Here is a 24,108-nt window from a genome sequence, read left to right on the forward strand (position 1 = left end):
GAGGTTGCTGCCTATGTTCTCCTCTAGAATTTTGATGGATTCCTGTCTCACATTTAGGTCTTTCATCCATTTTGAGTCTATTTTGTGTATGGTATAAGGAAATGGTCCTTACAACGGTCTGCATGTGGCCACCCAAATTTCCTAACACCATTGTTGAAAAGCCTTTTTTCCTATTGGGTATTCTTTCCTGGTTTGTCAAAGAGGAGTTGACCATAGAGTTGAGGGTCTATTTCTGGGTTCTCTATTGTGTTCCTTTGATCTATGTGTCTTTTTTTTGTGCCAGGACCATACTGTCTTGATGATCACAGCTTTGTTATAGAGCTTGAAGTCCAAAATTGTGATACTACCATCTTTGATTTTTCTTTTTTCAACTTTCGTCTATTTGAGGTCTTTTCTGATTCCATTTAAATTTTAGGATTATTTTTTCCAGCTCTGTGAAAAAAAAAAAGCTGATGGTATTTTTTTTTTTTTTAAGATTTATTTATTTATTCACAAGAGACACACACACAGAGGCAGAGACACAGGCAGAGGAAAAAGCAGGCTCCTTGCAGGGAGGCTGATGTGGGATTTGATCCCTGGACTCCGGGATCATGCCTTGAGCTGAAGGCAGACACTCAGCCACTGAGCCACCCAGGTGTCCCAAGTTGATGGTATATTGATAGGAATTGCATTGAATGTATAGATTCCTCTAGGTAGCTTAGACATTTTAACAATATTTGTTCTTTTAATCCACGGGCATGGAATGTTTTTCCATTCTTTTGTGTCTTCCTGAATTTCTTTCATGAGTATTCTATGGTTTTCTGGGTACTAGATCCTTTGCCTCTTTGGTTAGGTTTATTCCTAGGTATCTTACAGTTTTTGGTACAATTGTAAGTGGGATCAACTCCTTAATTTCTCTTTCTTCTGTCTCATTGTTAGCGTATAGAAATGCAACTGATTTTATATCCTGCCATTTTGCTGAATTCCTGTATGAATTCTAGCAATTTTGGGGTAGAGTCTTTCAGGTTTTCCACATAGAATATCATGTCATCTGCAATGAGTGAGAATTTGACTTCTTCTCTGCCAGTCTGGATGCCTTTTATTTCTTTTTGTTGTCTTATTTCTGCAGCTAGGACTTCTAGTACTATATTGAACAACAGTACATGCTCTGATTTTTCTTTCCATTATCTGCAGCATCTTCAAATAGCTTCTCCTTTCGCATTTCCAATTTAATTTCTTTGTTCTATCTTTCGTTGTTGTTGTTGTTGTTATGGGAGAGCAAAATGCCAAACATGTCCATTTAAAAAAGAAAAACATGTTAGGACATGCCTCACAAAAATATCAGAACTTATTATAAGCCATAATACTTAAGATAGCATAGTTGCTGCAAGCCTAGCCAATCGGACCAATGAAACAGAAGAGAAAGCAAAGAAACAGTCACATTATATTTGGACAGTTGGTATATAACAGAGATAGCAGCATGTTATTGGAGACTATATAATAAACGATGCCAACAATTTCTTGTCCATGTGAATATAATGAAATTTGATCCCTCTCTCACAGCACATAAATGTGACAGGCAAAGCTGTAAAGCTCTTAGAAAGTTTAAGAGAATATCATCATGACCTCAAGGTAGAAAGCATTTCTAAAATAATACACAAAAAGCACAAAGCATAAAGGAAAAGATTCACACATCTAACTTAACTAAAATTAAGAACTTCAGTTCCAAGAAAATCATAAATAGGAAAAAATTCCATAAACAAGGAGGTGATATTTGTAAAATATATAACCAATAAAGGACTGCATCTAAGAATGTATAAGGAGCTAGTCAACATACAAAAAGAGAAAAAATATCTAACATTAAACTCAATTTTTAAAATGGGCAAAAGATTTGAACAGGCTTTTTAACAAGAGAGGAAGCTTAAATGCCCAATAAATATATGGGAAAATATATTTGGCTTCATTAAAAATCAGAGAAATTCTTTCTCTTTCTCCCTCCCCCCCTTTTTTAAAAGAGAGGGATCAAAAGCATGCCTATGAACAAACTGGGAGGGGCAGAGGGGGAGAGAGAATCTTAAGCAGACTCCACATCCAGCAAGGAGCCTGACATGGAGCTCAATCCCACAACACTGACATCGTGACTTGAACTGAAATCAAGAGTTGGGTTCTTAACCAACTGAACCACACAAGTGCCCCAGAAATCTCAGAAATTCTGATTAAAATCTCCAAGATTTTGCCCCAGATTGCCAAAAATTGAGAGCTGATAAACCAAGATCATGAAGGATGTAGAGCCGCAGGAGCTCTACAACCACTCTGGAAATCACGTGGCATTGCTTATAAAGTTGAATATGTGTGTACCTTTAGAATCAGCATTTCTAATACTTTGTCCATATTCTGGAGAAGCCCCCACACAGGAGACATCTACAAGAATATTTATAGAAGTATTTCTTTTAATAAGAATACATACAACCCTAATGTGGAAGAATAATAGAAAGGATAAATAAATAACGACACTGTCGTCCCGTGGAACACCATTCAGCAGTGAAAATGAACTCAACAGCATGCCTCAACATGGAAGGATCTTCACAAACATAACATGGAGTCCAAAAAATAATTCACAAAACACTACCTATAGTGAAATTCTACTAGTGTAAAATTCAAAAGCTTGCAGAATTAAATAATTCATTGGTTAGGGCTCTGAAGTAATAAAACTACAAAGAAAAGGTAAGGGAAAATGATAGACACTATGTTCAGGACAGTGGTCACCCATTGGGGTGAGGTAGCAGAGTACAGGGGATGGATCTTGCATGAGCACACTGAAATATCATGGGAAAAGGGTAATATTTTGTTCTTGAGCTGGTGGAGGGGTGTATATGTCTTTGTATTATTGTTAGTGTTTTATACTCCTCACATACATTTGAAATATTATCATTATACATTCAAAATATAGTAATGTATTTTTTCTAAAAGGGTTGAGATGAGTAAATTTATTATTTGGAAGGAAAGAAAGAATAGAAAGAAGAAAATGGGGAGAGAGGAAGGCAGGAAGGGAGGGGAGCTACCAAGACGGCATGAGTAAGAGTCTAGGTATTTGTCAGTGTTCAACAAAGAAGATATGAATGAAGGGACAGTAATCAGGGAGGGTTGCCCAGAGGAGGGGAGTCTTGAGATGTGCTTTGAAGAACTGATAGGATATGTTACAGTAAAGAGATGGAGAGGAAATGAAAAGAATCCTTATGAGGAAAAGAAGATGTACAAAAAAAAATCTGGAGGAATGAGCCCAAGAAGAATCCACAAGGCAAACAGTCCTCTCTCCTGTGTCCACTCAGTAGATGGTAGGGAGGTCTGTGTCTCTTGGGGAGCCTGTGGCAAAGGACGGTGATGCATAGATGGCAAAGCCCCATCAAGGAGGGTCCTGAAAGTCAGGAAAAATCAGTGAGGCTGCTTTAGTTCAGCTGGTGGTGACCACAGTCCCCTCTGAGGAGCTGAAAGGGAGACTCTGACCCTCATGGGGGTGCTAGAGCCCCCTGATTCCCTTAGCCATCTTGGTGATGGCTCCTGCTCTATCAGAATGCCCTGCAGATATTGGAGAAATTCCTACTCTCTATCTTCTAGGGCTTAGTTATGTGGAATCTGGCATTTCCTGAAAATAAGGAATGTGGGGTCAGGGGGATGTGGGCTCCCTACTGCCTTCTCCTCACTGTGATTCTGCACCTGAGCTAAGATTTCCCTGAAGTTCTCCTCCCTGTGGAATGAGTTAGAAACCCTGAAAACCATATGCCCAGAGGCCCCATTAGAGTGTGCAGTAAGTTGGAAATATGGCTGTGCCCCAAGAGGAATCTGCAAAGGATACCTACAGTTGAGAGTCCTGTGAGAAAGGGTCACTTATATGGGGTCCTGCTCAAGGTGAACTCCAACATCATATCTGGGTGAGTGGGACAAGCCAACCATGGGTTGGGTTCAGTGTAAAATTCCACCACTTCCATATTTAGGGGCAAGGAAAGCTCTCAAATTATGGCATATAATATATAAGATATAAATATAAACATTACTACTTTCTTTGCAAGGAATGCTTAAATGCCAGGTTTTTGTATGCTGAGCTTCTCCTCTCATTTACCTGAGCTGAGTGTTTACCTCATCAGAAAGACCTTCCTTAGAGGCTGCACCAGTTTTGTTCCCACCAAGAGTGGAAGAGCGTTCCTCTTTCTCCATATCCCTGCCAACACCTGTTTCTTGTATTGTTAATTTTCGCCATTCTGACAGGTGTGAGGTGGTATCTCATCATGGTTTTGATTTGCATTTCCCTGATGATGAGTGATGTTGAACATCTTTTCATGTGTCTCTTGGGCATCTGGATGTCTTTTTTGAAAAAAATGTCTATTCATGTCTTTGGTCCATTTTTAAACTGGATTATTTGTATTTTGGGTGTTGAGTTTTATAAGATCTTTATAAACTGGTGCAGCCACCCTAGAAGAGAGTGTAGAGTTTCCTCAAAAAGTTAAAAATAGAACCACCCTACAGTCCAGCAATTGCACTACTAGGTATCTTTCCAGAGGATACAAAAATACTAATTCTAAGGGGTACATGCTCCCCAATGTTTATAGCAGCATTATCTATGAAACTATGGAAGCAGTCCAAATATCCATCAACATATCACATATCACATAACACATAGAAAATGTGTTATATACATAGTGGAATATTACTCAGCCATAAGAAGAAGAAAATCTTGCCATTTGCAATGACATGGATGGAGCTAGAGAGTATTATGATAAGTGAAATAAGTCAGAAAAAGACAAATACCATATGATTTTACTCATATGTGGAATATAAGAAACAAAACAGATGATCATAGGAAAAAAGAAACAGCCTCTTAGCTCTAGAGAGCACACTGATGGTGTTGGGAGGATGGGTGAAATAGATGATGGGGATTAAGGAGGGCACTTGTGGTGAGTACCGGGTAATGTATGGATGTGTTCAATCACTATATTGTACAGCTGAAACTAACATTACACTGTATGTTAACTAACTGGAATTTAAATAAAAACAGAAAGAAGAAAGAAAAAGAAAGAAAGAAAGAAAGAAAGAAAGAAAGAAAGAAAGAAAGAAAGAAAGAAAGAAAGAAAGAAAAAAAGAAAGAGAAAGAAGGAAAGAGCCTTCCTTAATCTCAAGTAAAGTATCCCCTGGTCATTTTCTGTCATAGCACTTGCCATTCCCTACAATGTTTAGAAGAGTGGGACACTATTTTGTCATTGATCTACCTGAATTGCTTAGAGCAGTGCCTGCCAAATAATTGAGCAAATGAATATTATATGTGTATATGCATAAAAGAAGAGAGACACAAAGGTGGAGTAGGAGAGAGAGAAAGGATGAAGGAACAAGGAAGGAAAGGGGCAAAGGAAGAGAGGGGTCCCAGCTCAGGTCTCAGCTATGTCCACCACAGGGATCCGCATATATCTGAGCATGTCTGCCAGACTGTCAGATGGACCCACCAGGAATGTGTTTTCATGAGAAATTGAGGCATCACCAGAGATAAATACTCACTGTAGAGTAAAGGTAGTAAGAGAAGTAAACTTAGTCCTATTAACAAAGGCTGGAACATGTGAGGTGGGCACTGTAAAGTTCAGTATCTCATTTGTCAGCTTCCAATCCCCATGTAAATTCAAATGTGGTATATCCATTCATCAGCTGATGGTTTTTTCCCACTTTTTGGCTGTCATAAATAGTGTTTTCTGTAAACATTTATATACATGTTTTGGTGTAAACATACGTTTTTAATTCTCTTGGGTATGTGCCTAGAAGTGGAATTGCTGGGTAACATGATATATTATGTCTAACTTTTTTAGGAAAAGATTTTATTTATTTGAGAGAAAGTGAGAGAGAAGGCACAAGTGGATGTAGGCAGAGGGAGACGGAGAAGCAAACTCCCTTGCTGAGCATGGAGCTCCATCCCAGGACCCTGAGATCATGACCTGAACCAGAGACACACTCTTAACCCACTGAGCCACCAAGGTGCCCCTGTATGAGTGTTCTCATTTCTCCACATCCTCATCAACATGTATTTTTCTATTGTTTTAAACTCATACCACTATCCTAGTGAGTTTGTGAAAACAAGATGTTCTTATAATACTTAAACTTTGATCACTCCCCTCCCAATTTACATGCAATTATTTTCTAATTATGGTAGTTCTAATTATATCATAAATATCATACATCAGACATTGTTATTATTGCTTCATGTAGTCATTAAAAATATTGACCACATAGTTAACAAGGTCTTTGTCTATCATTCCTTCTTGCCTTTCAGATTTTTATTCAAGGCCATTTTCTAATGTTGAGTTAAGTTCTTTGGAATTCTCTTTAGGGAATTCCTATTGATGGCGAAGGCCCTTAATTTGCACCCATTCTTGAGAAAGATAATATCGGTTGGTAGAAATATCATATTTACAATTAATTCCTCAACCCATTGAAGATCTTATTTCACTGTCTTCAAATTTCTATTGTTGCTTTTGAGAAGTCAGCCATTAATATCTTTCTGTTGTAGGTAATTTGTCTTTTTCCACAAACTCCTTTTAGGATATTTTGTATATTTTCTATGGCAGGTTCACTTCAATGTACTGACATGATGATTCTTCGAATTTATCCTATTGGGATTCATTTGACTTCCTAAATATGAGGATTTATATCTTTCAACAATTCTGGAAAACACTTCAAATAATACCTCTGTGCCATTGTATCTATTTCTCCTTCTGGAATTTTGATCAGACATAGATCAAATATGTATGGTAAATAGTTAATTTAATAGTTAATTTAGTCTCTGACCTTTCAGATTTTTTTAATTTATTCATTTTGCTGTGCAGCTCCTGGGTAACTTCTTTGAATATACTTTTTAGTAACTCTCTCTTTGAATGTGACTAATTTGCTATTTAACTTTTTTTTTTTAAAGATTTTATTTATTCATTCATGAGAGACAGAGAGAGACAGAGAAAGAGAGAGAAAGAGACACAGGCAGAGGGAGAAGCAGGCTCCATGCAAGGAGCCCAATGTGGGACTCGATCCCGGAACTCCGGGATCATGCCCTGGGCTGAAGGCAGACACTAAACCGCTGAGCCACTCAGGGATCCCCTGCTATTTAACTTCTCCATGGGTTTTTAAATCTTAGTTATTATGTGTTTTCATTTCTAGACATTTTACCATTTTAAAAATCTTGGTCATTTCTTAAAGTTTCTCGTTCCTTACTCATATTTTTAATATTTTACTTCTTTAAACATATTAAGCATAATTAATTATGTTCTGCCTCTGGTAATTCCAGAATCTTAAATCTTTACAGGTCTGGCTTTTGTCTCTTGTTTCTTCAGGCTGTCACTCATGGCTTATTTTCTTACAAGTTTTATGTGTTTTAACTGAGAGTTTCATGTTCCTTAGAACATTATCTATGGGAATTACTGGTAGATTGAGTAGAAGTTGTGTTCCTCCAGATAGGATTTGTGTTGACTTTCTCAGGCATCTGAGAGCATTTCCAGCCCAGAATCACTTTTTTTTTTTTTTAATTTTTATTTATTTATGATAGTCACAGAGAGAGAGAAAAAGAGAGAGAGAGAGGCAGAGACACAGGCAGAGGGAGAAGCAGGCTCCATGCACCGGGAGCCCGACGTGGGATTCTATCCCGGGTCTCCAGGATTGCGCCCTGGGCCAAAGGCAGGCGCCAAACCGCTGTGCCACCCAGGGATCCCCCCAGAATCACTTTAAATTTAACTGTCGGCCTCACATAATTTAGATCACAAAGACAGTCATTAGTTTCAATAGCCAGCTAGCATCAACTGTTAGGACGATCAATTACTGGGGGAAATTTCTCCTTCTCACCTCTACCTCTAGCATGAATGTAAAATTAAGCACATCTCCTTGCTGTACTTGCTCCATGAAGCGAGTTAATTCTTGTTTGCCATTACCTTTGCAGGGTAACTTGAGGTCCCAGGTACACACGGGGGACACCTCTCAGTCTGTCCAATCTGGGTAGCTCCTAGACTTGTCTCGTGTGCCTGCCTCCCTGTACAGCTATCAAAACATCAGTTCCTGGTCACCAGGGCATAGACAGGTGTACTTAGGGTTTAAGAGGATTTCAGTGCTTGCTTACCAGCTTTGTGCAGTGGCAGTATCATAGCCAATAAGATTTATCAAAGGCACAATTATTGCCAATTGAAAACTTTTCCCAGTTTTCTTGCCTCCCAAGATTGCTGTTTTCACTCAACTTTTGACTTTTCTGAATTCTTTTCATTCTTGCCAAATTGGCAATGCATTTAAAAAGATTCCAACATTTTTTTTCCAACATTTTTTTTATTCCAACATTTTTAAACCCAGCATTTAAAAAAAATTTTTTTTTTTACTGTTTTAGGACAGAGATTCAGGATATTTAGCTCATGTTGGAAATGGAGTTCCATCAACATCCTCTTTAAGGTATCACTATGGGCAGAAATCATCTATGAACATATATATTCCACAATAGCATAGAACACCATGTTGGGCACCTCATAGTAGCTGTTCAGCTCTCCTCAAGATGCCTTGGTTCTTCCTTCTTCCTTCATGTCTGCATCATGCTTAACTCTCAGGTTAATTCATTTAACAAATATGTATTAAACATCTGCCTTTACCATGATGCTAAGTGTTGGAAGACTCAGGCAAGATACTATTTCCTTCTGCAGTTCAGGGAAAATAGAAGCCCTCTGTAAGAATTCTCTCAACTTCTCTCTGCCTCAAAACTTGACATTTTTCTGTTGGGCTTGCTGATCACACCCTAGTGAATGGCAAAATTGTTTGCTGAAATCTCACCATGAAATTGTATGTTTTTCAGATGATGAAAATACTTAGGAAAATGTGATATTTGGTTTGTGTAGGATTTTTATTTTTTAAAATATTTTTAAAAATGTATTCATTAAAGACACAGAGAAGCAGAGACAGGCAGAGGGAGAAGCAGGCTCCCTTTGGGGAGCCAGATGTAGGACTCGATCCTGGAATTTGGGATCACGCCCTGAGCTGAGGGTAGATGCTCAACCACTGAGCCACCCAGGCATCCCTGGTTTATGTAGAATTTAAAGATAAATTGCTATAGATTTCTTTGGGGTTTGCTTTGTGACAGGACGCAATACAAAAAAATGAAGGTTCAAGTTTACTGTTTGGGGAGATTGTGATTACTCATTTTATACTCAAAATGGCAATAAGTCAACTGGAATAGGGAACGATTACTTTATATTATTCGTAACTCCTTAGATAAGTGGCAATGTGTAGAGCAAGCATTCTTACTAAGGTTCCAAAACTTAGGGAGGGAGGGAGCTGAAATGAGAAGGGAAAGCATTAGGGTATATTAAGTAGATAGAACCTATATGATTTGACTACAAATAGGAAATGCGGAAGGTCCCCCTTACAGACAGTTTTAGGCACTTTATTTTATAAGATTTTATTTATTTGAGAGAGAGTGAGTGAGCACAAGTTGGGGAGAGGGGCAGAAGAAGAGGGAGAAGCAGTTACCCCACTGAGCAGGGGCCCCATAAAGGACTCGATCCCAGACCCCTGAGATCATGACCTGAGCCGAATGCAGACATTTAACCAACCAAGCTACCCAGGCGCCCCTGGGCACTTTAAACATAGCCAATTGGGGTAGACAATCCAGTACCTAGATATGAATAAGAGTTCAGTCATTACCGGAACCAACCGAGTTAACCGGACAATAGGAATTCAGGGGGCTTATCAGATGCAGCCACCATTATCCAAATGTATATCCAAGAAACATAGTCTCAAGAAGCTGAAGATATGGCTCTTCCCGAGATTTAGATATGAACACCAGTTGTAAAGGTGATGACACACTTTGAGGGAAAACTAGCAGAATATGTCCCATATTTTATAAATATCTCTATTACCTTGAAAGGGTTTTTTTTTTAAGATTTTTTATTTATTCATTCATGAGAGACACACACACACACACAGAGAGAGAGAGAGAGAGAGGAGAGAGAGAGAGAGAGAGAGGAGAGAGAGAGAGAGGCAGAGACACAGGTAGAGGGAGAAGCAGTCTCCATGCAGGGAGCCCGAAGTGGGACTCAATCCCAGGTCTCCAGGATTGGGCCCTGGGCTGAAGGTGACGCTAAACCCGTGAGCCACCCAGGCTGCCCGCCTTGAAAGAGTCTTAAAACTCAGTGGTGGATAAGAGTCTGGCTTCCCATGTAGGTGCTTTCTTCTGTATCCGGCTATGCATTTTCTGCCCAAAGCTAAGCAACTAGGTTTAGAATCTCTTTGGTTGTCAAGTAGTTATTTATTTATTGATTGATTGATTGATTTCAAGTAGTTTTTTTATTTGCTGAACTGAAAATATGATTTCTTCCAAAGGAGCAGCTTCTAAATGTTTTGAAGTTTTATCTTAATTTTTATTTTAAGATTTTATTTAATTATTTGAAACAGAGAAAGCATAAGCAGGGGAGAGAGGTAGAGGGAGAGGGAGAAGCAGGCACCCCACTGAGCAAGAAGCCTAATGTGGGACTCAGTCTCAGGACCCTGAGATCATAACCTGAGCCGAAGACAGACGTTTAACCAACTAAACACCCAGGCGCCCGATCTTAATTTTTAAACTTAAAACATTTTGCTTTTATTCACTCATCAAATAATTATTTAGTACTAATGTGTATATATATACATATGTATATATACACACACATATATATATCATATATCAGCCTCTATGCTAGGCACTGGGAATACACAGATGTATAAAAAGGACATAGTTTTTTCCTTCAGGGAATTTTTACATATACATATATAATTATAGAAAGATTAAACATTTAATGACACAAAAACAAAAAATGAAACATATAATTTTACAAAGGCTTCTAATTACAATTGATAAGACTTGTGGAGGAAAATATGTAATATGTGCAAAGCTATTCTCATCTGGGAAATGAGGTAGTAAAGCTTTCCTGGGGAAATGACATTTAATTGGGACTTGAAGTATTGGTTGGAAGGAGCCAAACCCATGGCAGTGGGTACAAGGAGCTGTAAAGTATGTGCAAAGGAATATTCAGGGAAGTGGAAAGACGGGTCTTGACACAGGGAGAGTCAAGTGAGAAGAGGATATGAGCCAGCATATCTAGGTCTTTGTGATCATTGTTGATGATGCTGGATTTTATCTTACAAAAAACAGGCGGCATCCAGGAAGTTTTCAGCTGGAAAGTGACATGACTGGATGTGTGTTTCTCAGTAGTCTTTCAAATTGGCTGTCTGGTGGAGAATGAGAGTAAGGAAACACAACCTTAGGCAGGGTGATATTTTAGGTGATGATGGTGCCTGGGATTCAGAAAGTGGAAATGGATTTGGAGATGAGCAAATGGATTCACTTATGAAGAAATATTTGAGCAGAAGACTGGATTGAGCTTGGTGACTGGCTGAAGAACCCTTATAAGCCCAGGGCGCAATGTGGTGTGGGTTCAGCACAGTATCACACTGAAATAATTATTATTTCTGCCGTAAGACAGAAGCATTTCAGAGATTAACTCAGGCTTTTGAGGAAATGCCACAGATCTTTATAGTATTATTTTTAATGCACAGCAAAACTTCTTTAAGAATCCTCTTTTGCCATCTCTCACTCTCAAGGTCTTTCTCACACTTAGGAAGAAGCATAAAAACAAAACTCTCCTCTCCGTGAATGCACTAACATTCTCAAGCATCTCTCTGAAGTGACTTCTCATTCCACCTCAGCTCTTCATGATGGGGGTTTATGTAGCCTTTGTGGCTTCTGAAATCCTTCTCCCTTTGCTCAGTTTTGGGATTCTGCATAAGAGAGCACAGCTCCAAAATGAATTCAGCAAACAAAAGCAGAGAGATTGGAGGGATGACTGTGTTTGCTGTTGTCTCTCCGCATAGTCAAATGTGCTTTGTGAGCAGAGAAATGTGTGTGTTTAGATTGGTGGATGAGGGCCCATTTATGGAGATGGGAACAGGAAAAGAGAAGGTGTTAGTGAAAACATGTGATCATGTGAGTGTGTTGAGTCTAGGCTGCCTTTTGGTGGTTTAGGGTAGCTGTTCAGGGGCCTGGTGTGCTGAGAGCTGCCTTTTACTGCCTTGCGAGAGTCAATTGTCAAATTTTCAAAAATTTCAAACACAGCCACTAAAAAACTAAATTGTACAAAAGTACAGTTAAATAAATTGTATTAAAAACAAAGGTAATAAATACACTAAAAACTCAATATTATGTATATTTTACTGTTATGTATGAAGTTCCATGTCTATAGTAACAGTAAGCGGAAACGCCAGATAAGGGCATGCAAGTGCACATCTCTTGCCTTTAATGACATCAGATTGGTAGCTGGAATTCAGCCACATATGCAGAATTTAAACTACAAAAAATCGGCAAAAGCTATGAATCAGGGGCTTCCCCTCTCCAATACCACATCACTAAGAGACAACTGGATAAATACATGTGGGCCCAGGAGATGGATCTACAGTGGAGATACTGTTGTAGAAGAAACCAGAATGTAGGTATGGGGTGGTGGCTTCATGGACTTACAACAAGATCCCACACTTAGGAACGTTCCCATGTTCGGTTTAATGCTTTGCTGTTGCCATCTTGATATTCTTAATCTTTGAACAAGGGGCAACAAGTTTTCGTTTTGCACAGGGCTGGTATAGGTGGTAGAAGGGTTTGGGTGGCCTGGGGGTTGCTTGATTTACTGCCTTCCATCCCTCAAAACAGGAACTCTATCTTACTCACTGGCTTGGTAGCATATTTGCACAGATATTCTCCTCATGCATTCTCTTAACCTGTGCATTCTTTACAACTGGCTCACAAAATTCCTTTCTTTTTCCTCTCTGTATTATTCTCTTCTCTCTGGTCTTTTTTTGGAAAAAAAAGAAAAGTTGTTAACTTTCCTGGCATTAATGTATTAGGTAACTTTTTTTTTTTTTTTTTTTTTTTTTTTTAAAGGTTTTATTTTTTATTTATTCATAGAGACAGAGAGAGGCAGAGACACAGGCAGAGGGAGAAGCAGGCATCATACAGAGAGCCCGACGTGGGGACTCGATCCAGGGTCTCCAGGATCACGCCCTGGGCTGCAGGCGGCGCTAAACCGCTGCGCCACTGGGGCTGCCCTGTATTAGGTAACTTAAATAAAAATGTCTCTGCTCCAGATAGCAATGCTTTATACGTTCACCTTTTAGATTAACATGACGTGGTGGTCAAGGTAGTTCTGGAATCACAGAGAACTAGGCTCGAATTTTTGTGTGCGACCCCAGATACATTTCTTCGGTTTCTCTACCCCTCGGGTGCCTCATCTGAGTAAAGAAAAATGGTCATTGTGAGCATTAAATCAGATTATCTACATCAAGACCCTGATGCAATGCCTGCTTCATGGCAAACATTCAATTAATAGTAGTTAATTATCAATATGACTTTTGTTCATATATGGCAGTTTGGAACAGCCAGTAATGAGGTTTGCACAGGCCACGAAGCAGCATGGTCGTAGGAGGAATAAAGGGCGTCCCGGCAGAACCGAGCAAGGATGATTTCAACTGTTGATGGAGAATTTCCCTGGCCCCATAATATGTATGCCCCAGAGTGGACTGGACAACACCTCTTTAGTGCATTTCCACTCGCGTACTCATGCACTGACCCAATCTACACGAACTGCATGAATGTGGGGTCTTGGGCATGGACAGCTAGCTGTTCAGCCACCGGGCCTTCTGGAGGCAGTGAGAAAGCCTCTTCCCAGCCTAAAGTTAGGAGGTGGTAGGTACCCCAAGTATTGCAGGCTGGCTGCATCCCCGACCTCTAGCATAGGGCCTGACCATTTATATCACGACTGCAGGATAATGCCACCAGGCTGCCCCTCCACCCCGCAGCCCTGACTTCCAACTGTCTCTGGGGAGCCCCCTGGCAAAGCCTCCGGGACTCGGGCGCGCGCCAGGACCGGTTCACGGACTCGTTTCCGCGCGTGGCTGCAGTCGCTATGGCAACGGCGAGAAGTAACAAGTCCGCCCCCTCCCCCCGGGACTGGGAAGGCCCGCGGAGGCGACGGCAGCGGAGGAACAGCGGTGCCCGCCGAGCCGCCGCGTCCCCGTCGCCCCTCCCGCAGCCGCCCTCGGGCGTCGCCAGGTACCCCCGCGGCGGGCGGGCGCGTCCCCGGGGACCCCACCGGCCGCCTCCCGCCCTGGGACTCGGCTGCGCGCCCCGGCGGTCAAGCGGTGCCCACGGGACCTTCGCCGGCGCCGGCGCGGAGGGTCTCGGAGGGGCCGAGGGGTCCGGGAAGCTCCTGCCTCCTCCGTCGCCCCCGCCTCCTGCCTTTTCTCTCTCGACGCACGTTAGGGTATTATTTTGGCGCAAAGTAAAATCTGGGCAATTCCAGCCAGAATCTTATTCGCTTTCATCTGGGGAGCAAGCAGGCCATTGAGGGGTGAGGCGGCGAGGAGAGGAAAGAGCAGGGATTTGGAGGAGTAGCACGAATAGGGCGTGAGCAGTGGAGCCGGAGCATCCTTCCCCTGGGTGCGTGCGTAGGGGCGCGCCTGCCCTCCTCCGCCTCCTCCGCCTCCGGCGCCCCTCGGTGGGCGCGCGTCAAGCCCTCCCGGCGCCCGGGTCCTGAGGCTACACCTGGGCTCCGCGCTTAGCGTGCGGGGCAGGTGTGCTGCGCGCACGGCGAGCGCTGATTGGCTGTGCAGACTCTGGTGAAATACCTGGACGAGGGCCGTGAGTCCCGCCACCCGCAGGGGCTCCGCGGGGCGCGAGCCGGACGCACCTCAGCCACTCTGCCTTCTTCTTCCTTTTTTATTTTTATTTTTATTTTTTTTACCGCGGGCTTGTCTGTTTCGCGTTGGTTTCAGGCAGCTACCGGCCGGTGCGCGCGGGAGGCCGCCGGCAGCAGCGGCTCGTCCCCGGAGAAGCCCGCCGGGCGCGTCCCCACGGGGAGGATGAGCGGCACCAGCGCCAGGTCCAGCCACCTGTCCCAGCCGGTCGTGAAGAGCGTGCTGGTGTACCGCAACGGGGACCCTTTCTTCGCGGGGCGCCGCGTGGTCATCCACGAGAAGAAAGTGTCCAGCTTCGACGTGTTTCTGAAAGAGGTGACGGGCGGTGTTCAGGCGCCGTTTGGGGCGGTCAGGAACATCTACACGCCGCGGACCGGCCACCGCATCCGGAAGCTGGACCAGCTCCAGAGCGGGGGCAACTACGTGGCCGGGGGTCAGGAAGCCTTCAAGAAGCTCAAGTGAGTCCGTCCGTCTGTCTTCGCCGCCCAGCACCTAAGGTTGCAGCAGGTGTGCGGTGCGCTTGGGCCGGGTCCGGAGCCCCGCGTCGCCCGCGCTCGGCGGCCGCCCCGCGCTCCCGCTGCAGCCGGGCTGGGGCTGGGGCTGGGGCTGGGGCTGGGGCTGGGGCTGGGGCTGGGCTGGGGCTGCGCTGGGGCTGGGGCTGCAGCCGGGCTGGGGCTGGGGCTGGGGCTGGGGCTGGGGCTGGGGCTGGGCTGGGGCTGGGGCTGGGGCTGGGGCTGGGGCTGCAGCCGGGCTGGAGCTGGGGCTGGGGCTGGGCTGGGGCTGCGCTGGGGCTGGGGCTGGGGCTGGGGCTGGGGCTGGGGCTGCAGCCGGGCTGGGGCTGGGGCTGGGGCTGGGGCTGGGGCTGGGGCTGCAGCGGGGCTGGGGCTGGGGCTGGGGCTGGGGCTGGGGCTCGGGCTGGGGCTGGGCTGGGGCTGGGGCTGGGCTGGGGCTGGGGCTGGGGCTGGGGGATTGAAAATGGGACCCGAGAAGGAATTTCACTCGGCCAGAGGGAGGAACAGGAGGAATCTTAGCAAAGTATTCAGTGACCAAACTGGTACTTGACAATTTTCTGTTGTTGTTGTTGTTGTTTTTTTCCTTTTTCTTGGCACCTACTTTTTTGAGTTTAAATAACGATTTCTTAAAAATTATTTAGAAGTGTTTGATACTATCTACTCACAAGAGGAGAAAATTGCTTTCTGCATACGGAACCCCGCCCCCCCCCCCCCCCCCCCCCCCCCGTTCAATTTCTTCCAACTTTTCCTTCCAAGTAGAAGTAGAAGCCTTTTTGGTAACTGACTACGTCCCACTGTTGTGACCCTCCTCCCACGGCCTGCGTGTTTATGTTATGAACATAATGCTTGGAAAAGCTTACTGGCTCGCTGGATTTGTCTATATGTCTGTCTTTAGGTACTTGATGGCTAGATCTTCAGGCGCGGGGGATCAGCATTGGTGCTTATTCCTAGTTCCTGGCAGGGAGCTCACTCACAGTAGGTGTGCAGGGAGTTAAGCTGTGCTTAGATCTGTGAAGGGAACAAGGATGTAACTCCTGGTCTTTAAGAGTTTGAGACTAACAGGACAGACCCAAGAGGCACACTAATAATTTTAATGTAAGGTACAAAGGAATAATTGCAATGGGAAAAATAAAGTTATGCAGAAATTCACAGTTGAGGGACATTGTGGGGGTGGGTATTGCAGGATAGGTAGAATTTAATATTCCATAGGACTATTTATTTAATATTGTGTTTATTTATTTGTGAGAGACACACGAAGAGAGGCAGAGACACAGGCAGAGGGAGAAGCAGGCCCCCTGCAGGGAGCCTGATGTGGGACTCCATCCCAGGACCATGAGCTGAAGGCCTGTGCTCAACCACTGAGCCACCAGGTGCCCCTCCACAGGACTTTTTTAAAAAGCTCTATTGAGAGCTCTTTCACGTAAGGTAAACTTTATGTATTTCAGTCATTTTTAGTGGGTTCATGGAGTTGTACAACCATGATTACAAGCTAATGTTGGAACATTTCCATCACTCCAAAATGAAACCCCATTCCTCCCAGTTTCCCTTTCTGCCCATCCCCTGGCAACTGCTAATCTACTCTCTGTCTCTATGGATTTGTTTGTTCTGGATATTTCGGATCAATGGTATCATACCATATTTGGCCTTTTCTTTTTCTGGCCTCTTTCACTTGGCTCATCCATGTTTTCCAGGCATATCCATGTGTAGTATGTATCAGCACTTTATTCTTTGTATTGTTGAGTAATATTCCATGGTATGGGTATGCCACATTGTGTTTATCCATTGATAGACATTTGGGTTGTTTCACTTTGGGCTGTTATGAAATAATGCTGCTAGAAACAATCGTGTACAAGTTTTCATTTTCTTGGTTATATACCTGGGAGTAGAATTACTGAACCCCTTGGAAACTTTCCATTTCATAGTTTTTAATTGAAATTCAGCTTGGATCACAGGATAACAAAAAAATATGTTTACTGTAAAGCTTTTACTTGTGAATTCTAATTTTCACTATATAGAAGTATTTCCCCAAATGTCACTAACCTTGTCTAATATTATTTTTCTTTTCCTGAACGTGCTTAAACTGATTTCTAAAAGTGTTCTTCTTTTTTTCTGCCAGGCATTCTTTTTAAAGCAAGGTGATAGATGCATTTGGACTTAGTGTTCCCTTCTTGGAAACTTCCTTTAGCACACTTTGTCTAACTTCATAGACAAGAACTAAATGAAGTGATGTGTTTCAAAGACATTTAGAACTTAAAGATCAGGAGACCTAAGGCTGAGTTGTTTATTAGCTATGTATCCTTGGGCAAGCCACTTGACTCAGCTTCCTGATATGGACAAAGAGCATAACCATTCCCGCCTCACAGGGTTTGTTAGAAAAGTGAATACTATGGATGTGAACGTGCTTTGTAAACATCAAAATTCATATAAATACAAAGCATCACTATCCAGTTCCTTTCACCATGTTTTTTGTTGATTTTTTAAATTAAATAATCCCCATAAAAAAGCAGTTTCATGGGAATGGAGATCTGTTTTGGAATCTACAGCCCAAATTTGCAGACTCACTTTTGTAACTCATATTCTCTTTTGTTTGTTTGGCATTATCAACTCAAAAGATAAAAACAGGTCCAGTTCCAAACCGAATAAAAAGTGTACTTCAAGTCATTCTTTATATAGATATAAGGGATTTGCATGGTTATTTTTGCCTTTAATTCACATACAAAAAAATACCTGAGTCTGTTATAGTGGTTTCCATGGTTAGTTTTTACATGCTGACAGATGAATAGTTTATTTATTTCTGTTAAAGTGGTAGTATCTATGGTTATAATGATATAAGCCAAGAAGATTTAAATGCTGAATATATTTGAAGCTTAGCAGTTGCAAACTTACAAAACAATTGAGGCAACTGGCAGGATGAAAGAAAGCCCAGAAGATATTGAAGGTAATTTATGTCATTTAGGCCCTACATGATGTTGGGGAAATTTAGCAATGGTAGAAAAAAATTATTCAAATGAAAATGATCAACTTCCTTCTTGAATTTCTTTTACCCAGATTTTTCCTAATATTTTTGAAACCATAATTAGACTTGAGGTAGCTATTAAACTTTCATTTTATAGTGGAGAATTCTAGAGATGGTTATCTTCCCTAAAGTTTTTCTATGTGTTTCTGAACATTGACTCTACTTCACTAATCATGTGGATCTGAGATCACTTTTCTGCACATGGCAGTTAAGCTGTTTTTCTCCTATGGCAGAAATCAATCCCGGTAGATCTGCAAAAGAGCCATTTTATTGCTAAACAGAGGGAGTTTTGCAATATTTTATGTAAACACTGTTTATATAAGAAAAACATGATTTCTAGTAGCATTGATTGACTAAAGCATTCTATCAAAAAATGCAAACAACAATAATAAAATACGGCTAAAATTAACTCTTAGTATAAATTCTTTTTTGCCAACTCAACAATAATGTAGTTGAGGTATCTTTGTATCCCTGGTTATAAATTAAATGCACCTGCTCTGTGTGAAGGACAATGGAACCAGATCACAGTGATGGACTTAGGGCTTGACGGTGACAAAAGTGTAGCTTGCAGGTTGTATTTATGCTATATCTGAAGAATGATCACAAGTGAATATCTATAGCAAGTAGGAGTTTAATAATAGGGGTCTCCAGAGGTTAACTAGTCCACCCATGTGCATTGATTTAGCTGAATCAATGCCTAAGCTCTCCCGTGTGGCTGAGCATTTCCATATCAAGAAAGTGTCTTCATAGGAAAGAAAATTCCCCAGCCTTTCATAGATGGTCTAATGCACACTACCAGTACTTTCTTTGTTTTGACCTAAAAGCTGTGATTAATGGAACTATTAAGGACCTGTACACACAAACCACTCTTTATATCAAAAGTGGTATAAGAATTAGAAATACCACTATATGGTCAGGGGCCAACCACCGTGGGGGAAAAATGTTCCCTCTAAGAAGTGTGTGTTTCTAAGACTTCAATTTCATTGAAGTTGAGAGAAGAAGACAGTGTATCAGCTCTGGCTGGTGATGCTCAAAGCTGTTCCTGCTACCATAATTGCTTTTGATTAAGGAGCTATTGATCTTTGCTTTAGGCTTACATATTTCCTATGGCTTGCTTTACTTTTTAAAAATTTTAATAAGAAATTTACATAATGACTCAAAAGCAACAAAAGAAACCCTTACTGTTTTTTTTTTTCCTCCCCCAGTTACTTGGACATAGGAGAAATGAAGAAGAGACCTATGGAAGTTATTAATACAGAGGTAATGCGAATAATATTTTGAAGGTTCAAGTAAATAGCAATGCCATTTTTGCATTTCTTATAGCATGTCTTAGGATTTAGACGGCATTCTAATTATTTATAGACAAAGGTATATATTTTTCAGGTTTTGCTTACGTTATAGCTGAAGAATGACCACTAGTTACTATCAGTAGCAAGTAGTAAAAAGTGTATCAGTGAATTGGTTCTGGATGTAATTTGTTTGAAGGATATACAACTGTTCAAAGTAGGCAGACCTTGCTTGAAATTAGTGACCAAGGCCAAATTTCTGTGATAGAATATGAGGTATGTGAATTCTTTAAACATGAGCATATATCTGCTCTGGATTCTTTGTCTTTGATGAAGATGCCGGCAAAGTGCAACAGGTATGCAATATATTTTTCTTATATACTTTCTTCAAAAGATTATCCTTCACAGGGGATGCATTCACGAGGACTCTAGTTAATTTAATTTGCTGACTGTTCTTCCACTGAGGGGCAATAGCTCTTGGTGTCCTTTATTGTGGGTCTGTGTCCCAGCCCCCCAGACAAGGTTCTGACTTATAGGTGCACATGTTACCTGTGAGAAACCCGCCCCTTCCCTCTAACTAGGAGACTGCATCTCTTCTGCTTTATTTCTTCCTGGTGATTCCCTTCTCTTCTCTTTTCTTCTAACTATGCAGACCCAGCTGTAGCCTTTCATTTCTTCTCAGTTCTTCCCCATAAAGTTTTGTGGAGGAGATAAAGAGAGAGCAGTAGAAGAAGTTTGGAGATGCAGAGGAGATGGGAGATGGAGGTGCTCTTTGACTATCCAAGCCCTACTCTCCCTCTTGTTCCCCTGAGGCCCTCTCTCCCACTGCCATCCTCCCAGCCTAGATAGGGATGTATTCATTGCCCTCACTCTGCATTCCTGGTCTTGATCTTCAATGCAGAGACCCTCCTCCTGGAGTCACACCATGACTACACTCAATGCCTGCTGTGAGCCAGGGGAGCCCCTAATTTCATTGCCAGCAAGGGAGAGTTTTGGGTTCCTGGCATCCAAGAAGGGAAGTGTGGATGCATTTGCTCATAAAGATATCACTTTAACTATTGGCTCTGCAGGATTATCCCTGATGTTTGACATAGGGCACAAGATTTTGTGAACTGTTCTGAGAACGTATTATGTGTATAATTCTTACCAGGAGCAGGGGAGTACCCCTCTCTTTCCCATGGCTGATTTCCAATCAAACTTGTAGGATTCAACAAGTTCAAAGTCAGAGGACTATCTAGGAACAGACTTGATAGACACTGGCCTTTCACAAAAATTATAGATGCTTTCTTGATTTAAGCTGGTGATTTCATTCAGTGTTCGAGTCAATCGAGAAAAGATTGCATACCTTGTCAAAGGCTATTGACTGCTCTTTGTTGGAGGAAGAGAACATATCTTATTCCCAGTCACAGGGAGGGGTTCACAGAATTCTTGAAGTGAGTCTAGAACATGATGAATACATCACTTAGGAGGGTGGAGAGCAGTTTCAAGGAGGGATGTTTCAACACAGTGGTAGCACAGACCATGCTTATTCAGAGATGTTCCAGAAGAAAGGATGAGTAAGGTTATTTATCAAAATCCGGGTCATTTCCCTCAAAAATGAGGTGATGTCATACTGTTTGAGTTGTCTGTGTTGGCGACGTGATAAAGGCCATCACATCAGCGTACATGATTCAGTCATCCTAATTGCTCCACACATCAATTCTAAGAATTCCCCGCAAGTGTTAGTGTAGAAAAAGACCCTTTATCATTCAGAGGCATTCTGCTGGATGTGTCACCTTGTGTCCTAGCCACTGTGGCTCCGTTTGGACACGATGGATTCTGGGAGTCAGAGACGACATTCCTTCCCTTCTCCCAGAGCACCCTCACCCAAGTCCATCATATGATCTGGGTGCTCTTTAGACAGTTAATAATTTAGACACAATGGAATCCACTTGCTGACCACAGGTCACAGTAATGAGAACGTGCATGTCACCTTGACATTTGAAGTCCTTTTGTGGTTTCTGTCATTTTCTGTTCTATGAGGCTCATCTTTGAAGAGATGCTAAAAGGACAGCTAGTCCTGTTCCTCTTGCTCTTTGTGGCCATATCACTAGGATGGAGAAAGGCAGAGCTCTGGTGGACCTCTTCCACTAGCCCCAGAGAAGTACATGGTCCTCTTTGGCCAGCACTTTGGGTGGCAGGAGGAAAGGGGGAGAAGAGAAAGGAGATAAAGATTAGAAACCAAGAAGGTGCATCTGTGGGCGTTTGCACCTGCTCCAAGGTGGGGCAGCACTGTCACTGTGGGCTCAGAGAAGACCTCCCTTGTCTCCCTACATGTGGGTCCTGCTTTTACTAACATCCAGATAAAGGAAGCTCCTAGGTCAGGTTTGCATTCTTGCTCCCGGTCCTCAAGCATTTTCTAGTTGCATTCTTATCTTTCATCCCATCCTCCCTCCATCAGTTGTGGTCTTAATAAAAACGGGTTGCTCATCTTTTGACCTTGGTGGCACATCTTTTATTCTCCATCTTCTCCTTGCTTCCTTCTCCCCTCCTCTCAGCCCAGGGCAGATCTCTTGCGATATATCCATATACCAAATCAACTCACCAGCTTTTCTCTTTCCTCTGCTACCTAAGCCGGCTGTGGGGGTCCTCTGTTGGCAAGTGCTAGAAGCCTCTCATTGGCACGAAACACCTTTCCTTTTCCTTACCAGCATGCACTGTGCTTTTGCCCTGAAGGAGTTTCTCCTTGCATTTCTACCTCATCTCTTTTGCTTTCATGGGATTAGATGCCTAAACTGCAGCACAGTAGGCAGAGTGCTGGGAGCAAAACTCAACAAGACATGCGTAACCTCTCAGCCTCAGGAATTGATAGTCTGGGTGAACAGATGGATGTGTGAACATCTCTAGCACCAGAGGATTAGTGATTCAATTCAGAGGGATTCAGTCCAGTGTGTGTGGAGCTGTTTAAGCACAGTTGGCTCCATCATGTTGCAACAGAGCCCTTGTGAACCCTTCAAAAGGAGGCTCCCCCTCTTGGACACAGAGTTGCCCTTTTGTTGGTCATCCTGCCTGGCATAGGGCATCCTTCAGACGAATAGCTGTCTCGCATGCACAACCTGTTCTTCCATGTGCAGGGCCTCGATGCACATCGTGCAGGAGGGGTGAGCAGACAGCTCGGCCCCAGAGAGTATGTGGCAGGTTGGGGTCTGTGCGGGGCCCTGGGCGGCACTGGAGACTTCGCCACTCTCTCTCTGGAGGGATGTAGAGTCTAGGAGAGGAGATGGGGTGTGTATGTGTGTGTGCAAATCATCCTCTTATTCCCCAGGGTGCTGGCCCAAAGGTTTGCTCAGAGGACTGAGGAACTGAAGGTGGGCTCAGGCTTATGGGTCAGGACTGTCTACTGTGGGGCTATTTCCCCTAGATGAAGGCTCCAAGGGCATCCCTATCTACAGCTTGATTAATGGGAATTAATTAATACTTAGATCTGTGTGAGAGGCAGAGCCTGTCTCTTGCCTCAAGAGTGGAGGCCATCTGGGCTAGACGAGAGACGGGGCAGCCTTGCCCTCAGTGAGGCTTGGAGGATGGACCGACAGCAAGGCGGCTGCAGGGTGAGCAGAGGCATTGCATGTCCTGCAGGCGTGCAGCAGCTCCAGGCTGCCATCAGGATGGCTTTTCCAGTGATTCCCGCTTTCCTTTTGCTGACGTTCCAGGCCTGCTTTGCGCTGTCCATGTTTTACTGGGGATCTTTTTTTTTTCCTTCAAGATTTTTAATTAATTTATTCATGAGAGACACAGAGAGAGGCAGAGACACAGACAGAGGGAGAAGTGGGCTCCCTGCAGGGAGCCCGGTGAAGGACTTGATCCCAGGACCCCGGATCATGATCTGAGCCGAAGGCAGACACTCAAATACTGAGCCACCCAGGCACTCCTTACTGCAGATCTTTAATTGCTACACTGTCCTCACCTCGTAATAACCCCAGTTACTCTCCACTCCTCCGGACCTCCCCTCCAAACAGCTCTGTCTAGAATGGATTCTACTTCCCTTAGCCACCACCTCAGAGTCCTTCGGGGAGAACCTAGATCTTATGAAAGACGATTCCCTCCCCCCTCTGTCTCAGCCTTGTCCTGTCAGCCTTCTCCAAGAGCTGTCCCTTGCTGCACCAAGTCAATAAATATGATTTCATGGGATAAGTTTGTCCCCATTCCTGGTTAGTCTTGAGCTGATCAGTCTTGAACATATGCATCAGAACTGCCTGTTAAAATTGTAAGTCTCTAGGAGGTCGTCTGATTCTGCACAGTACCTAGCATTAGTAGGCTGGTAACAGTTTTTCCTTTTTTTTTTTTTTTTTAACATTTTATTTATTTAAGAGAGAGAGAGTGATTGAGAGAGAGAGAGAGAGCATGAGCAGGAGGGGCAGAGGCAGAGGGAGAAGCAGACTCCCTGCTGAGCAGGGGCCTGATATGAGACTGGGTCCCAGGATCCTGAGATCATGCATAATCTGAGCTGAAGGCAGACCTTTAACCAACTGAGCCACCCAGGCTTCCCAGGCTGGTCGAGAGTTTT

General features: G+C 43.0%; 1 protein-coding gene, 1 long non-coding RNA gene and 1 pseudogene across 3 annotated transcripts in view; 2 read left to right on the plus strand and 1 right to left on the minus strand.

The window, feature by feature from the left end:
- Positions 1 to 8,114: 8,114 nt before the first annotated feature.
- On the plus strand, positions 8,115 to 8,244 carry LOC140626490 (U4 spliceosomal RNA; annotated as a pseudogene).
- Positions 8,245 to 12,148: 3,904 nt separating this feature from the next.
- Positions 12,149 to 13,957, minus strand: LOC140626444 (uncharacterized). Of its 2 annotated transcripts, none has more exons than XR_012025585.1 (3): positions 13,801 to 13,957; positions 13,167 to 13,287; positions 12,149 to 12,849 (listed from the first exon to the last, which is right to left on the minus strand). It is a non-coding gene; the product is annotated as an uncharacterized lncRNA (long non-coding RNA). The 2 variants fall into 2 exon arrangements; XR_012025586.1 differs by having other exon boundaries at positions 13,750 to 13,939.
- An 872-nt stretch (positions 13,958 to 14,829) lies between these two features.
- DCDC2 (doublecortin domain containing 2) overlaps positions 14,830 to 24,108 on the plus strand; it is a 162,147-nt gene continuing 152,868 nt past the window's right edge. The window contains exons 1-2 of the mRNA XM_072814232.1: positions 14,830 to 15,209; positions 19,485 to 19,539. Of these exons, the coding sequence (XP_072670333.1) occupies positions 14,917 to 15,209; positions 19,485 to 19,539 (348 nt within the window). The 5' untranslated portion in view covers positions 14,830 to 14,916. The remainder of the gene's footprint in view (positions 15,210 to 19,484; positions 19,540 to 24,108) is intronic.

Source organism: Canis lupus, chromosome 37 (assembly GCF_048164855.1).
Source record: "Canis lupus baileyi chromosome 37, mCanLup2.hap1, whole genome shotgun sequence".
Lineage (NCBI taxonomy): Eukaryota > Metazoa > Chordata > Mammalia > Carnivora > Canidae > Canis > Canis lupus.